At 42.3% G+C, this 16,921-nt stretch overlaps 2 protein-coding genes across 2 annotated transcripts; both read right to left on the bottom strand.

Moving 5' to 3' along the window:
* On the bottom strand, window positions 1–6,150 carry LOC310935350 (uncharacterized protein; the record flags this gene model as incomplete). Its single annotated transcript, XM_083899228.1, has 6 exons — window positions 1–56; window positions 1,290–1,391; window positions 1,649–1,774; window positions 2,333–2,908; window positions 4,460–4,951; window positions 5,979–6,150. The coding sequence occupies 6 exons, from the start codon at window positions 6,148–6,150 to the stop codon at window positions 1–3; spliced, it is 1,524 nt and encodes a 507-aa protein (XP_083755354.1).
* Window positions 6,151–6,851: 701 nt separating this feature from the next.
* Window positions 6,852–14,227, bottom strand: laptm4a (lysosomal protein transmembrane 4 alpha). The gene is made up of 7 exons (XM_083898747.1): window positions 14,009–14,227; window positions 12,612–12,732; window positions 10,824–10,900; window positions 9,129–9,251; window positions 8,647–8,742; window positions 8,423–8,521; window positions 6,852–7,820 (listed from the first exon to the last, which is right to left on the bottom strand). Exons 1-7 carry the CDS (start codon window positions 14,135–14,137, stop codon window positions 7,746–7,748), a joined length of 720 nt encoding a protein of 239 aa, XP_083754873.1. The 5' UTR covers window positions 14,138–14,227; the 3' UTR covers window positions 6,852–7,745.
* Between the last annotated feature and the right edge of the window lie 2,694 nt (window positions 14,228–16,921).

Here is a 16,921-nt window from a genome sequence, read left to right as displayed (position 1 = left end):
TTAAGCTCGGCCCAGCATGTTCTCCAGATGCTCTACTCTGCCAGACACGTCAGCAAGTGAGGTCAGTCAAGGAAGGAAAGGCATTGACAAAAACACGTGCACAGAGAAGAAGTCAAGTACCACCAGGGCCGGCCCAAGGCATAAGCGAACTAAGCCGCTGCTTAGGGCCCCCTGACCACTAGAGGGCCCCCAAGAGCAATTAACGCAAAAAAAAAATTAGATTAGATTAGATTAAATTAGATGGTTCACATTTTTAGATTTTCAGACCTTAATATCTTAATATTTTATTTATAAACTGTTTGGTTTTATGTATTGATTCTCTGTGTCGCCAGTAGGGGGAGTTGCTGACTTTGCCAAATATTAATTGAAAGATTTTTCTGTAAGTTTGCAAGTCTGGTGTCTGCTTCCATGCAACAAAAAGTTCTCACATTTAGTTTTACAATTGTATTCTTAAGGCCACATTATACTTCTCCGACTGCGTATGCGTTATCCGTCTGCGTCACCACGGAGACGCCTCGAGCATTTATACTTCTGCGTCGTGGTGACGGACACTCGCTGCAATTTCCCGCCCGATCAGTAGGGGTCGCTGCGCAAGGTTGTTGTGCTTCTGGCTACAGTGAGCAATGGCGTCCGAGAAAGAAAGAGAGAGAAAGACTGCTGTTGTTGAAAAAGTGGCCGTTTCTCACTTTTCTGTGTGACGGAACGCAGTTTTAAGATAATTTGAGGCGAGAAATTGGCCATTTAGAGTCTAAACATGTGCTGTGTGGGTTAAGATATGACGTATTTATAGTTCGGCAGCGGCGTTATCGGCGGGGATCAGCTCCGCCTCTGTCAGGACGCCCGGAGCGCACTGTGAGCCGGCACAGAGCAGCTTAGCTCGGCCTGTCCTGAGGACCAATCGCAGCTCTTGCCGTCTCCGTAGTCCCTTGACGGAGTGACGGACACTTAAAAAATATTCCGTGCACCCGGAGACGACGCAGAGGCTCTTCGACAGGTTCTGCGTCGACGCAGAGGACTCTGCGTAGCTACGCAGAGCACTTTACGCAGGAGTATAAATTGGGCTTTATTCGTGACAGAGTAGAATAAGTAGAATACCTTTAGTATAGTAGGTGTGTGAATGATCAATAATCATTATTATTGGCCGTAACAGAGGGCCCCAAAATCAAATTTTGCTTAGGGCCCCATGGAGGCTTGGGCCGGGCCTTGAGTATCACCAATAAAAGCGATCGATAGAAATGAGAGAATGTTAATAAAACGGCCTCTTCCTTCTGAAACAACAGAGAGGATATGTTTGGATGTGAGGTGCTGGATGGCCGCCTGCATCTGCTTCTGGAAAGACAGCCTGGCTTCACATTTGCACGGATCCTCCACCACCACCGCCGCCTTCACCTCTTCACCGGGGGAGAAAGCAAATATCACATCAGTTTAACAGACATGTAAAGGGTTGACACGTACAATACCACCCACTCTACTCTCTCCAACAAGGACCCACTGAGGTCAAAACCATGTCAGATTTTAGCCAAACTAAGACCTAAGTCTAATAATTTAGTCTTAGTCAGACTAACATACCTGGATAATGCGATTCATAGTCTGATTATTCCTTAGTCGGACTGGAGTCGGACTTGGTGTCCGTACAGGATGATCTTACCTTTCGGGGAACACGTTCTCTTGTCCAGATTCAAGATAAAACCATTCCGGCACTTGCAGTTATAGGAGGAGTTGCTGTTGATGCAAATGTGTTCGCAGTTGTGTCCCATTGCACAAGGATCCAGACCTAGAATTAAACCAGGATTAAGGGATGGCAAGTTTCACACTCTAGCACACAGCAGGTTACTTCTCTCAATTCTGCACAATTAACAGTTAAAAGTCAAGGCTTTTATGTATCTGTGTGATGTTCTTTTCAAAAACTGGTCCATAAAAACACCTTCACTACATCTCAGTCAAGGCCTTTTGAAGAGCTACCATATGTTGGACAACACAATTGCCAATACCATTAGATGTCATTAATTCTTACACAATGGACCTTTTAGTCTAGATGTTTCTGGTATACTGCATGTTTCACTCCTTTTAAAAAATTACCACAATATACAATTTGTGCTGAAAGTTTAAGGCCTCATGGCCCCAAGGGTTTATCTTTGCAGCTACAGGCAGGTTCTAGTCCTGACATCTGCAGTCCATGTGGGATTTGAGAGCATCTGTGTGTTTCAGTGACTTCAGCAATAACACTGCAAATGATCCACAAAGTGAAACAAGACCCCCTGAAGACTGTAGGTGCCCCCTTACAGGAACTAGAACTAGGCTTAATGATGGGAAAGGGTCTTCTTTGTCCTACCGCAAAGGGTCTCCCTGAACTTAGAGGTGAGCTTCTCGATAACGCCGTACGTCTCCACGTAGAAGACGTGGTCATCCAGAGGAATGCTGGCCATCAGCTGCAGGGAGCGCATGTCTGCGCGGTCCACCCCGACGGCGTAGATCTCGATACCAGAGGCTCGGGCTGCAGCAGACACTTCCTGCACCTGGTCCTGAGGCCTCCCGTCGGTCACAATGATGGCTACCTTGGAGATGTTCCTGGAGCGCGGTCGGGCTCCAGACGGCTCAGTGAAGGCCTCGTTCACTGCGGTCTTGATGGCAAGGCCGGTCATGGTGCCTGCAGCCAAGGGCTCGATGCGGGAGATGGCTTTCTTCATGTCAAGCTTGTTAAAGTGGTCTTTGAGCAGGAACTCGAGCTTGACGGTGCTGGCGTAGTTGACCACGGCCACTCGGGTGGCTTCTGAGCCCACGTCCAGAGTGTCAACCATGTCCGCCAGGAAGATCTTGACCTTCTCAAACTCACCGGGACGAACGCTGCGAGAACTGTCGATGATGAAGACCAGGTCCAGGGGCAGGCTCCTGCACTGAGAGTCTGTCTCTGGTGATCAACCAAACCACGGCAGGATTAAATCCATTTCATCATTCAGACAATCACATTTAAGGCTGTTGGTTGACTTTTCACAGTGACAGAGAGAGAGAGATAGAGTCAACTATCATGATGCACAACACCGTTCCCATGGAAACTTGTGATATTTGTTGTGCATCAGTGCAGCTGTAACGTGAAAGGATGGTGGTGAAATGATATAGTAGTCAAAGGACATACTGCGTATCATTTCAGGGTCCAACTGAAGACTTCTCATTGATGAACTGATTGATCCTTTCATGTCATTTTTCCTTGAATGAAGAGGATGCTTGATGTCCACGCGCTAACGTGACATCACACCGAAAGACGAAGACAGTGTTAGGGTCCCTGCCTGTCCAATCACTTACACACACACAGAAAATACTACTAAAGTTGCTGCTTCTGTTTTAAAAATACATTGTTAAACCCTACTGGTTTCACGTTGGTCGTCTTTAGGAAATCACCACTTACATATTGTATGTCATGGGTCCTTTGCATAGAAGCCATTTTTGGTCCCTGCCATGTTTTAATAGGGAAAGCACAGGTGCTACTCATCAAATGAACAAGCTCTGTTCAGTTTATGTAAGTCATGGCCTTCCAAAATGGCCGCCATGTGAAGGAACCATTGTTTTGTTTGAAGTAAAAGCACCAATTAAATAAACGTTAACTTAGTTGCAGTCTTTCCGGGACAAAGTATTACCACTGTCATCTCTGTAAAATAAATAAAGAGTTATACGGCCGACGGGACCGTATCTATGTTCCCCGGGTCCTATGTTCCCCGCTTTGTATGTGACCGGGGATAGGACCCTTTCTCTAAAAAAGGGTCCTATGTTCCCCGCTGTTCACCCAAAGGGTCCTATGTTCCCCGCTTTGTATGAGCCCGGGGAACATAGGACCTTTTCTCTAAAAGAGGGTTCTATGTTCCCCGCTGTTCACCCAAAAGGACCCGGGGAACATAGGACCCTTACCCTAACCCCTAAGCCCTAACCCCAACCGGAATCCGAACCCCAACCCCAACCCCAACCCTTACCCTTACCCTTACCCTAACCCTACCCAACCCAACCCAACCCAACCCTTATCCTTACCCTTACCCTAACCCTAACCCTTTACCCTGGATCTCCACACACAGGCTTCTACAAAGTGGGGAACATAGGACCCTTTTTTAAAAAAAAAGGTCCGATGCTCCCCGATCGGGGAACATAGGACCCGGGGAACATAGGTACAACCCGGCCGACCGAGTTAGCATAGCTTAGCCTGCATCAGGGGTGTTTCAAAGGATTTTGTGGGGTCACAAGTAAAAGAGGCAAGCTTTTACTTATGGGTGATCATTTTAATGTTCACTGAGCTGTAAATTAATACCAGAACACCATTTGTAGTGTTGTTGTGTTGAACCAACAGATTAAGAGCTAAGACCAGACTTTATGTTTAGCTTAAATAAGCTAAGCTAATCAACTACTAGCATTAGCTTTATACAGCAGGTGCATATATATTTGTGTTGGGAAGCAAACCTGACTGCTCATGTTCTACCTGGACTGACGGTGGCGATGAGGCCGCTTTGGGTACTGACCGGTAGCGTCACGGGAGTGGTGGTCTCCACTGGCTGCACCGTGGTCACCACCACCACCACTGGGAGCACGGTTGTCCACGGTGCCACTGTAGTTGCTGGCAGGGTTGGCAGAAGTGTAGGCTCTGGTTGAGTTGGGAGGTCGGTCGGGAGGTTAGCTACAGGTGTTGTCGTTGGACATGGACCTTTTACTTTGTAAGGAAACGGGCCTTTGACTCGTTGGTGTGGATGGTAAGCCACAGGTGGAGATAGACCTTTGTAAATGTGGGGCGTGTGCGGGGCCACCGGCCCTTTGAACCCGTGCTGGTGATATGGCGGCACGTGGACCGAGGGTCTGTGGTAAGTCATTGGCGGAGAAAGAGGAATAGGTTGATGATACACTACCGGTGGAGGGATCCTCGGCGGCTGGAAGTGGTAGTGATACCCTCCTCTATACGTGTAATCACTTCTGTGAACTTCAGGGTCACCAGAAAGGAAAAGTGATAGAGAACGTGAGATTAGTGGGTTGAAAGACGGCAAAACTGGAAAATTGTGTAAGTTGACAATGTAAAACAATACAAACAAAAACGTTGCAAAAGGTTGTTGTGAAATTTACAACAAGCTCTTTGGTTGCTCTTGTAGGAGCGTACACTCTTAGAAATAAAAGTGCTAAGTAGAACCATATAAGGTTCTTCAACTTGTCCTCATAGGAGAACGCTTTTGGAGGGTTCCACCAAGAACCCTTTTAAAACCCTTTATTCAGGGGTTTTAAAGGGTTCTCTGGATCAAAATGGTTCTTACTGGAACCATTAGTGTTACCAAGAACCCTTGAAAAAAACCCTTTCTTCGGAAAAGGGTTTTTCAGAAGTAAAAATGGTTCCAGGTAGAACCTCAGCCCTTGTAGAAGAACCCTTTTGGAACCCTTATTTCTAAGAGTGTAGACATACACTAGGATTAGTTTAAGAGTGGTTTCACATGGAGTGTACAGTGCTCATGAAAACCCCCCCCATCGTAAATTTAGATTTCATGCATGTTTGTCTTTTGAAAAGTACAAAATGTTGTTATTGGTTACATTTAATGCAAATGTAACCACATAAATGGTAAAAAAAATTAAAAGTAATACACACTATACTTCAAAGAATCACTGATAAACTTTAACGTTTAATAGTGTTTCTTAGTTTCAAACGTGACAAGTACAATTTTAGGTTTTATTGGCCAAATCACTGCCCTATGCAACATTATATGGTATTATGTGATGTGTGACTTGTAATTTACTGTTGCAGCTGATGGATAAAGTCGTCAAAGGGACACAGGATAAACCTAAGGGGTCGTAAAAATGACTTACTCCAGTAGGAAATGTTGGCTATACACATATTTCTTATCTATTTCAAGTCAAATTTGAGCTTTTTGGGCAATATTAAGTGATTATTAAGTTATTCAAATCAAACTATTCAGTAGGAAAAGTCAGTAAGAGTATTATTAGAGGCTTGGGTTAAGACTTACTTGCAGGATTCAGGGTCCTGAACGGCGGCCGGTCATTATTTCTGGTTTGAGCGAAGCTTTGAGCAGCGACGAGCTGCCGCGGGTCTCCAGAAGTGAGGTGGTGATAAGTGGCCAGAACGTCAGCCAGCAGCAGAGAGGAGCAGCACAGGAGGCTCCAGAGAGACGTCGTCATCTTCATCATCATCGTGTCTGCTCTACTCTGCTCTCGTCTGAAGGAGGGTCTGAGCGTGTCCACATTTGAGGAGTTCTCACACCCGACGCGTCAAGAGTCTCCGTCCAATCCTGAAGTGGGACTTGACCTCGCGGGTCAACGGTGTGGACCGGTTTACAGAAGCAGCTGAAAAATCACAATCTGTGTTAGTTTCAGATATTTACAATAATGCAAAATATGATAGATTACATTATGGGTTGTTATTAAATACATATGCACTGTTTTTCAAAAGTTTCGGGTCACCTATACAACTTTTTTGTGTTTTCCATTAAATGTCACACTTTAATGCATCAAAATGTTATTTTATTCAAATGAATCATTTTGCCCTATCGTCAAATAACTGTTTTCAGCTGTGCTAACATCATTGCACAAGGGTTTTCAAGGGTTTTCAAATCATCCAATAGCATTCTAACACCATTAGCAAACACAATGTACCATTAGAACACTGGAAATGGGCCTCTATACACCTATGTACATATTCCAATACACTATAAATACACTATAGATTGTTCGTAACAATCTATAGTGTATTTCTGGAAAGTGCTTTTCCTTAAAAAATAAGGACATTGCTAAGTGACCCCAAACTTTTGAACAGTACAGTCCATTTGTATCTTCCTTGCATTAACTTCAGTGTATTTGCTACAAAAAGAAGTAGGAACAAGTGTTCTTAAAATGTTTATTGAAGTCAAATGTTTTTTCCGCAAGGAATAAATCATACTACAAGTAAAGTAATGGTGATGATGGTGGTGGATGACTTTGAAAAGCATGCAACTACTAATGTTCACAAGACCAGCCGTTGGCTGCAGATGTCGGGGGGCGAGAAAGAAACATCTGTTTCCGTCTCGCTCGCCAACCTCTTTCAGACTTGGCTGGAAAACTATTCATTAGCTTTGCAAAAAACACGTTATGGCAGCAGCGATGAGCACGTCAGTGGGTGAAAGTGAACCACAGCAAACAAGCTAAATAAATCACCGACAAATAAGCGCTACAGACTTCACTCAAGACCGAGATGGAACAGTCTAGATAATAATAATAATGATAATAATAGTTAAGGGGAAAAGGTAACACAAGTCAACAATAATAGCTATAATAAGTGGATTGTCATTATAGATTTATTTTACACTTCACATATCAATCTACAGGTAGATGGTGCTGGACTGATAAAATAATTTTTAATTCTTTTTTTAAGCATTACATTTACATAAGTATCCCTTTTACTAAGACATAAAAAAGGGCAGAGAAAATGGGCTGGTGGCTTCCATTGCTTTACAATCGTCACATTCATTCAATTATTTATTCATTTCACTCAAAATATCAAACTTTTCTCCCCCCCCCCCCCCCGTCTTTCTCCTCTCACACGTCTACAGACACTGGACACAACCACAGTGGGCGGGAAGGAGGGGTGTGGGGAGGGGCTTACACATACACAACAGGTCAGAGGATGATGAAGATGAGGATGACAAGGGTGTTCGGAGGAGGGTTAGTGAAGGAATGTATACGATGGGGATGTGGTGCATATGTGCGTGTCTGTTTTTGGCAACAACTGGCGCTGGTGATTAGGCGGGCATGTAAGGGGGGGGAGGCTCCTTCTCCGGCATCTTCATTGCCATCTCGTAGGTGGGGAGGATGTACTGGAGAGAGGAGAGAAGAGAAAAGAGAAGACAATGACACGTTCCTCCACAGCAGGGGTGGAACGTAATGAAGTACACTCCGCTAATATTACTGTAAACGAGGAGTTTTAAATAGTACGGTGTAAAATAGTCCTTAAAATCTGTCATTTTACTTCACTACATTCGTCACATCTGCTAAAGAGTAAAAACGCAGAGGCAGCGGAACCCGGACGCACACATATGATACATTATACATTATATAGGTACATATTGATATAATTTAGTACTTTTTACTACCAAATTTCATTGCTTTCAGTGTCTTCTTAACTGAATAACTCAACCAAAAACAGCAGTATTTATTTATATCGGTAAAACATTTTACCAGTTTGTTTTTTTTTAAGTCTGCGGCAGCTAGAAATTGCACTATTGTTTATATTTATATATTATATATTTATATTTATATTATTATTATTATATTATATATATTATAATTATATTTATATTATATTCATAAAAACTGTACTCAATACTCCTCTTTGTCAGGGGGAGTGTGTGTGTGGACAGCACGCCATCTGCTGGCTTCACTCAGGCATTACATGTTGCAAGATAGCACTCTTTTTCACCTGGGGAGGAGTCTCGAAGGCAGGGTAGACGGCGATCTCTGGCATGTTCCTGTTGTTGATGTACTTGTAGCAGTTCCACACGCAGTTGATCAAGTAAGCCTGAAAAGCACCGAGAGCCACAAGTTAAATGAATGAACTTTTCTGAAGTTACAGAAGGTCCTGTATTGTGATATTTCCTCAGTTAACTCGTTTTTTACGTCATCCATTATGATCAAGAGCGTCACCTTGAGGATGATGAGGAAGGCAAAGAAGACCAGCACAAAGAACAGCAGGCAGCTGGAGTCCATGGAGAGCAGGTTATCCTTGTACGGGAAGTCCGGCTGTGGAGAAAAAGAAAATGTAAGATAAATGACAAAAGCGTTTATTATTGAGTGCAAGAGATTTTAATCTTACTGCAATTTCCTCATGAAAATTTCCTTTTAAAGATGTGCCTATTGTAACAACAAACAATACGATTCATTTATTTGAAATAATAGTAAATTAAAAAATTTTAAGCATTCATTTTTCATTAAATTGTGTGATTGCTTAAATGTGAGGAGTTTCTTTTCTGTAGAAGAGCTGTGTGGGAGTAGGAGACTCAGAAAATACAATAAAAAACAGAGAAGACGGTGTTTTCTGTGTTGTCACGACTCTGTGTGTGTGTGTGTGTGTGTGTGTGTGTGTGTGTGTGTGTGTGTGTGTGGGATGTGGTTCTGCTGGCTCTAACCAGCTGGTCCAGGTAGTCCTTGATCCTGGGCAGGTAGGTGAGAGAACTGACAGCCACCAGGCAGCTCAGAGCAAAGTCAAACAGCTGGTAGCAGAAAAACGGGATGAGCCATCCATCGCGATGCTAAAGGAACCAGAAACACACGGGGAAAATGACTTAGGAGATGTGATTTGAGTTTCTTAAAAAAAAAAGGAAAGAACCAAGTTGCTTTTTCAGCCACGTTTCCTGTCCAAAATCATGATGAAAATGTTTTCTCGGTTTGGTTTTTAACAGATTGACAACATTCTCCCCTCGTCTTAAGTCTGCGGCTGCACCATCAGCTGTGGTCTGGGGTAAACGAGAAGTCTCGATTAACAGGAAGAGCTGACATTGTACTGAAAATGCGCAAAATGGTTCTTTCACTTTGTCGCCACAAAAAAAAAAAAAAAAAAAGATTTCTGGGCACTGTAGGGGATTTCCTCAAACAAAAGTCTACAGCACCGTCTTCATTTCTACTTTTCTCCAATTACCAAGGAAACTGGGTAACTTGGGTATTTACAATCACCGTGGTTTAAACACTCTGGAGGGGAAATTCACTATGACACTACACCAACAGTAACCCTGCTAGGGAGCGTCTACCTGCACAAGCTAAAGCACAAATTAACCAGCCAGGCACAGACCGAGCCGGCATGTGCGTCACATTTTGTTCTGTGTGCAGTCACCCAGACTAGCGGCTGAATGCAGGGTCTGTGTCAAAAGGCTATCAAACCTGTCAGTCGTGATGCCGTGAGGCAGACCTGTGAGGTAAAGATGACACGCAGTGAGAACACAGCATCTTGTGCAACGCCCCCCCACTGCTACAGGATTCTTTGACCAGGCTAAAATACACTGGAGTTACATATGGTGCGTTTCCACTGAATGGTACGGTCCAGTTCGGTATGCGTTTTTTTTTACGTTTCCACCAGGAATAGTACTAAAATAAATAACCATTCCATTTCTCAGTACCTTCCCTTGGCATACCAGAGTAATGGTACAGTGTGGGTGGAGCTAGACCCACGACAGTCAGCTGATTGGGCGACAGAAAAGCATCACTCCCATATGACCAGTGTTTCGTCCGAGAGTCTATTCTCATACAAATACGTCCATTTGAGACAAACTGAGCAGATAAAAACGAGCTGCTGCTCCTCCGTTGTTGTCCGTTGTGTTGCATTTAAGGTCGTTTGTCGGCGCACGGGTACAACGCCACGCTATGCATCTCGCTGACAAGTCGAAATGAGAGTGTGACCGTTCTAGAGCTAAAACGATTCGTCGATTACTAAATTAATCCTCAACTATTTTGATAATCGATTATTCGGTTTGAAGCTTTTTTCATAATTAAAACAAGATTACTGATTGTTTTGTGGTTTGCGGACAAAACAAGTCATTCGAGAACATCGTCATTTCCAGGTTTGACAAACACTGATCAACGTTTTTTTTTTACATTTTATGACATTTTATGAACCAAACAAATAATCGACAGATTAATGGATCGTTAGTTGCAGCTCTACACTGCTCCAAACTGTACTGTACCATGGTGGAAACACGGCTATGCATCTTAATTAGCTCTGGTGCAATAATTTGACAACTTCAAATGGTCCAGTATTCTGTGCATGTATGGGGATTGTTTGAATGATATCCCTGGAAATGAAGTGTATGATGTTAACAGTGCACACTTACAGTAATGGCTCCGTACACCATCATGGCACTGATGGTGAGCATCAGCAGAGAAATGGCAAACCCCACACAGGCATTCTCTGCGTGAGACAACAAAGAAAAAGCAGGCAGAGTTTAATAAGAACCCGGGTGAGCGTACATATTCAGTGTGTTTGTGGATGCATGGATGTTTGCGCTGTCTGCGCTCTTTGAGGCAGCTGTGATCTGAATACAAGTGTAAGTCAACAGTCTCCAGGGCATGTCTCTCTATCCTCCTCTCTCCTGAGCCAAGTCTGTTTAAAATCGGAGGCCATCTCTGGAAAGCATTAAGCCTCTCTCTCCGCCCGTCTGTCTCTGCTGCACTGAAACTCAGACAGGGATAATTAAAAGGCCTGCCTTTCATATCCTTTTTTTTTACCCCCATCACTCACTCTCTCGCTTCCTCAAACCGTTCCGCCTGTTGCGCTGGAGAGACGGCGCTCATGAAGAAACATCTGCAGCAATGCAGTTCCGCCACAAGAAGGTTTAAGCTCAACAACTTAGGCATCAGTGTACGAACACGTCTGAAGTTCAACGTTTGGCAAGTGAAAACTAAACTGACATAGTGAGACATTCAATCACGCCTTTTATTACAGCCACATCTATTGATAAAACTGATGTTTATTTTGATTATGAATGATTTTTCACAATCAGTTTAGTCTGTCAAACACAAATAATCACAGGTTCTTCAAACTCATGTTTGTTTCAACACTCTCAAAGGCTAAAACTAAAGATTTATGTTTACGCTCACATAAAATGACAAACTGCAGAGACTATAACTCAGCCTGATGAAAAAATAAATAAAAATACTACAGTTGGTTTAGATGTCAGCCAGGAGGAATGACATCTAAACCAGTCTGAACACAAACATCATCTCTGCGGGCTGTGGACATCCTCCACTGACTTGTTTGCTGGCCTGAGACTAATGTGGGAAGGTGAACCCAGTTGCAGTTGTTTACCCTTGCATTTCGCTTAATTACCGTTTCAGAAAAACAAATAGGCCTCCACCACCAAGCCAGCCAACAAAACAACCCCCAGCTAGAAAGAAATTAACCCTATAACAGAACCTTCAGCACTGCACAATACAGACAAAAACACTAATGCACAGCTAGGACAATCTTAAATCCTTAAGGAGAAACAAAGCAAGAGAAACTGTAGAATTACCCCGGATAACAACATTTTTAGACTGCGTGTTCTCTTGGCCCTGTGACTTGTTAAGTTTAGTAGTCATTGGGGAGTTGCTGTGCTCCCTGTAGATGATGATGATTCACATCTTCCATCTCAGCATAACCACAACACATGAGTTAATGACAGAGCATACAGAGAAAAGCAGCTATAGACAGAAGAACGGAAAAATGTTTTCTTTTGAGAGATGAGTAAATGAGCAACTCATCTTCATCATCATCATGGTGAAGTGGAATTCAACGGCTCACTATTGCAGTTGGAGCTGGTTGTTTAATTTATGTGTAGACCTAACAATTACTCTTGCACACCATTAGCTCTATCAGTTTATTATACTGCTTGCTCAAAACAAGGAAACATAATAATCAGTGTAAAAAAACTGTCAAACCTCTATCTTTTAATTTACTTAAGGGAAGACAAAATCCAACATCCAGAGGATATTTACCATGTGTGCTTGAAAGTGTCTTACAAATGAGAAGCAATTGTTTAGGTTCTAGTATAAATGTGTGATAAGGTGAATAAAATGCATCCGTTATCACAACGCAGTTAAGTAGCCCGAACTGCAACTCCTATGCAGATTCCACATCTTACCAGACATCCTATTGGAGGCAAAGTAATGGTCGATGACCTCATATTGCAAGTCGATGGTGGGCACGTTCTCCGGGTGGGTCACAGCTACGGTCAACAGGATGCCCATCAACAGGTTGACGACCTGAGAAGAGGGGGGAGAAAAATATTAAACATTTACAAAAAGAAGGTCTGTAGAGGTTTTTGCATATCTTAGCACATCAACTACAAATGATATATCCATAGCAATTTAACACCCTATTTATACTACAGCAATTAAGTTTAATGATGAACATTCCATCCATCCATTTTCTACAGCTTTATCCTCCACATGAGGGTCATGAGGCTGGTGCAAATACCAGCTGACTTAGTTTGAAAGTCAGGGTACACCGTGGACAGGTCACTAGTCCATCACAGGACCACACAGAGATCTAATAGATCTATAGATCATATTGTGAGGTACCCTGTGATTCCCATCCCTGATTCACATGTTAGAGTGGCCTCAGTTTAACCAGCCAGGCCCCAAAGACACTGACCATTTGGTTGGTATTGTTTTTGTTCTATTGTTTTTAATTATGTCGTCAAGAGTAAAAGTGTCAGGTTCCCCTAAATACACACATTTTTCCAAAGGAAATGGTGAAATCAGTCCCACGTGGTTTGTTGTCAGATAAACTGTCCAGCTGGCAAAACTCGCTGGAGGATTTGAAAACGCAACTAAACCCAGACACATCTGTTACGTGACGTTTGACAAAATGAGAAGCAGATTAACGCAGCTGCAAGTTAAGAGTGCTCAAGAGCAGACAACGGCAGTTGGTATTCACAATGCTACGTTAGATACGACTCCCTCCTCTAAACTGCAATAAAAAGTCTAGCCAAGTGACTTTAGCCAACAGTCATTTCTTTATTTTCCGTTCCGTAAACAGGAAGACGTAGCCATGATTTTTTTTTAATGACAGCAAGCATGTCATTTGACAGCAGTCACGTTAGCGCGTTAGCTCGAGTTCGGCTAGCTAATGCGCGAAGTAACCAAACCGAGTGACACATTTCTATATTTTCACCACACCTGGCTATAAAATAATAACTTTCCGTCTTTATTTGAAATTAAACACCCGTTGTCTCTTATCAGTTTCACAACAACAAGGTCAACGATGTGACAGAATAAGCGATAATGCAAAAGCAAACATGTTAGCAGGCTATTGCTAACGCTACCGTGTTTACACATTTAACTCAGAATATTCTGCCTGGTTAAAACTGGTCAAAATAGCCAGCACGGCTATGTCTGGTAATAAACACACACACATTCGAGAACATACTGTCGCTATGTGGCTGTCATTCATTATGTAACGTGCGAACCTAACGTGACTGAATGCCAGTGCTACCTTCCGTTAGCATGCTAAGCTCCCATCGACCATTTTACTTACCATGTACCAGGTTCCGAGGATGATGGTCCCCGTCCGGACATGGCAACATCCACAGCACCTGGTGGTGTACAGTCTGTCCCGAGTAGGCTTGAAATGATGCATGTCCTCCACAAGCGTAGGGAGAAACATCGGAGGAGAGTCGCGGGTCGTGAACCAGAAGGTACGCTTCAGTTCACAGCATCAACACACCGACGAAGACGCAGGAACGCCCACCACTTCCAGCAGACGAGCTGCGCGACAACGCGGATAAAAACAAACGCTCTGACGGCAGAGGGAGAGGCGGAGATCAAGGTTTGATTGACAGGCGTAGCAACCAATGGAAACAGAGGGAGAAGCGTTCCTTTCCAATCTAGTTTGAGCTCAAAATAATGGCCATTTATAGTAATAATAATAAAAACAATAGTGTTTAAGGCCCAGTTTCTATTGTTACGTGTCTACAGTAATTTTTGACAAATTTTTCCTCACATTGTAACTTCGTGTTGCTGCAATGAGAGCATTTCATCATGGGATTAACACATTTTTTTGACACACAGAACAGTAAATACATCTAAGGGTGCTTACAACATAAAAGGACACTGAGGATAAAAGTAATTATAAAGCTAATTTATTATTATTAACAATCGTATAATACAAACATAGTAAACATAGTATTTTATGGCACATACAGTACACAGGAAATATGACACGTGTTACATTGCAGCAGCTGATCATCAATCATTGTCATTGATATTCAGTATACATATACATATATATGTATATATATATGTATATTTATAAGAAGTTTCCCTCCTCACCACTGAGGGTTAAATAATGAGGGCACACCCAGCATTGTATCCCAGAATGACTAGTCCTCCTTTATTCCTGCTTTGAAAGGCAAAGGATGACATGACAGAGTGACTCAGTTTGAACCCTGAACCTGAAGCAACTACATGGAATAGTAAATTATCATTTACAGGAGGTACCATTTATTATTCTCTCTTTGTGATTCCAGGTTATATTCTTTAAAAAAAATGCTACATAAGTGCTGAATATTCAAAAATATAGATATATACATGCGCCACACACCACTGTTTTAATAAAACGTCACATCCCTTTACATACAAAGTTAACAGTCTTAATGGTAGCAAAGAATAAAAGTAAAAAAATTGAGCAGTTTAAAGTGTGCAATATAAAGATCATCAAGACTTCATTAAACATTATTCATATTGTATCCTATCAATAAATAAATTATCAATAAAAACAATGCTATATCAGAACCCACTCTCTCTTTAAAATATGTGAAGATTTGCACAAAGAACGCAGGTAGGAAAATATAAGCATTGGTGAGACAGTTTTTTTGTTTTCTTTCAAAAGTGCGGACAGTTATACAATGTCTTCCCCGTGAGTCTGCTGGCCTTGAATGTATCCTCCCTCGTCTTTCTTGTGCCAAGTGTAGATTAATAATCCGGCCAGTATTGCAGCCAGAGCCACTCCTGCTACTCCTCCTGCAGCAATACCTGCGACGATAAATTACAGGAGCTGGAAAAGTTTGTAGACATTTAACACCGTCACACAAAAGCGTGACAGTGACAGTGTTTAAGTATAAATGCAGTGCAATTTTGTGTAAATACCTGCAACGATTTGTTTGTTTTCCCAAATACTTTTGCTGTTTGACACAATAACATATTCTGAACCAAAGTCTTTTGAAGACCACGATAAACGATCAAGGCTCTGGGCTCTTCTGTTGGAATAGTCCGTTGAGTCTGTTGTTTCACCTGGTCAGAATGCAGATTTGGGAATGATGAAATGATTGTACAAAGTGTATCTGGATTATGATTCATTTTCTGTAAATCTGTAAGTCATCCAGGTGTACCTGACTCTAGCCACTCCCCCGAACCAGATCCTGAAATATCCAGGTCAAACCCTGATCCCTCCAGGTCTTCAGGAAAGGCAGAGGACTGATTTAGAAGAGAAAATGAACGATATTATTCAACATTTCAGGGAGAAAACAGACAACAGGTGAAAGAAGCAGACAGACAAAGGGACTTTCCTTGTGTGGTCAATAAAGATATGAATCACATCCTGGATACAAAGTCCAATTGAAGTGGTACAGTGCATACACGCACACTGTCACAGGTGTACCACACGCTTGTTATCAGCAATAAAACACAGTAATAAGAATAATACAGCTCAAATTATAATCCACCTCGTCCACCCATAACGCTATAAGAGTCTGAATCTGTTGTGAGTGAAACAACAGGCAGACGCAGAACAATACGTGTGGAGAAGCGTCTCTTGGTGAGGTTTTCCTGTAACACTTTCAGTGGGTGAACAAAGCACGAGACAAAAGGTGAAAGAGGCTTGTATACGGTGTAAGATAACATCTCTCTTTACCTGTAAACTATCCATGTTGCTCTGCATGTTTACATAAAGCATCTAGTTTCCCTTCCTCTGCAAATGTGCTTTTTCCACTCATGTACATTTCAATATAACATCGTAAACAGATTATTGTTTAACAACTACATCTTAATAAAACGCAATAAAATGTGAAACTTTACTGCATCAGTGACATTAAAGCAATAAAATAGTTACATTTGAATGTAATTGCTTACACCTATAGCATATCACTGCTTTGACAGTGAAATAATGTAGTCTGTCATTAATAGATACAAATTATTGAATTATATTAATATTATTTATTATTCACTAATATGTTTATAATAATTAATAAGGTCGTTTAAAAAGTAATAAAACGTGTTGACATTTCGTGATCGAAACCACCTCCATACAAACACGCGACACCCGGAAGTGGGAAAAGGTGACGTCGACAGACGTCTGGTCAACACGTCCATAGACACGTCTGTGTCACTCACGAAAACGGCTTTAAATTGAACTTACCGTCGCCCTCACTGGACAGAACAGCACCAGAGTTAG

This window comes from Microchirus variegatus (assembly GCF_963457635.1).
Source record: "Microchirus variegatus genome assembly, chromosome: 12".
Classification (NCBI taxonomy): Eukaryota; Metazoa; Chordata; class Actinopteri; order Pleuronectiformes; family Soleidae; genus Microchirus; species Microchirus variegatus.
The sequence above is the reverse complement of the archived record's forward strand: the minus strand, read 5'-3'. Positions and strand labels throughout refer to the sequence as shown.

Excerpts from the sequence above, each read along its gene's own strand:
- laptm4a (XM_083898747.1), bottom strand. The coding sequence starts at position 14,137 with ATGTTTCTCCCTACGCTTGTGGAGGACATGCATCATTTCAAGCCTACT. Across the intron at positions 10,901-12,611 it reads TGCCTCCAATAGGATGTCTG|AGAATGCCTGTGTGGGGTTT; the intron begins GTAAGATGTGGA and ends TGTCTCACGCAG. Across the intron at positions 8,743-9,128 it reads AGGACTACCTGGACCAGCTG|CCGGACTTCCCGTACAAGGA; the intron begins GTTAGAGCCAGC and ends TTTTCTCCACAG.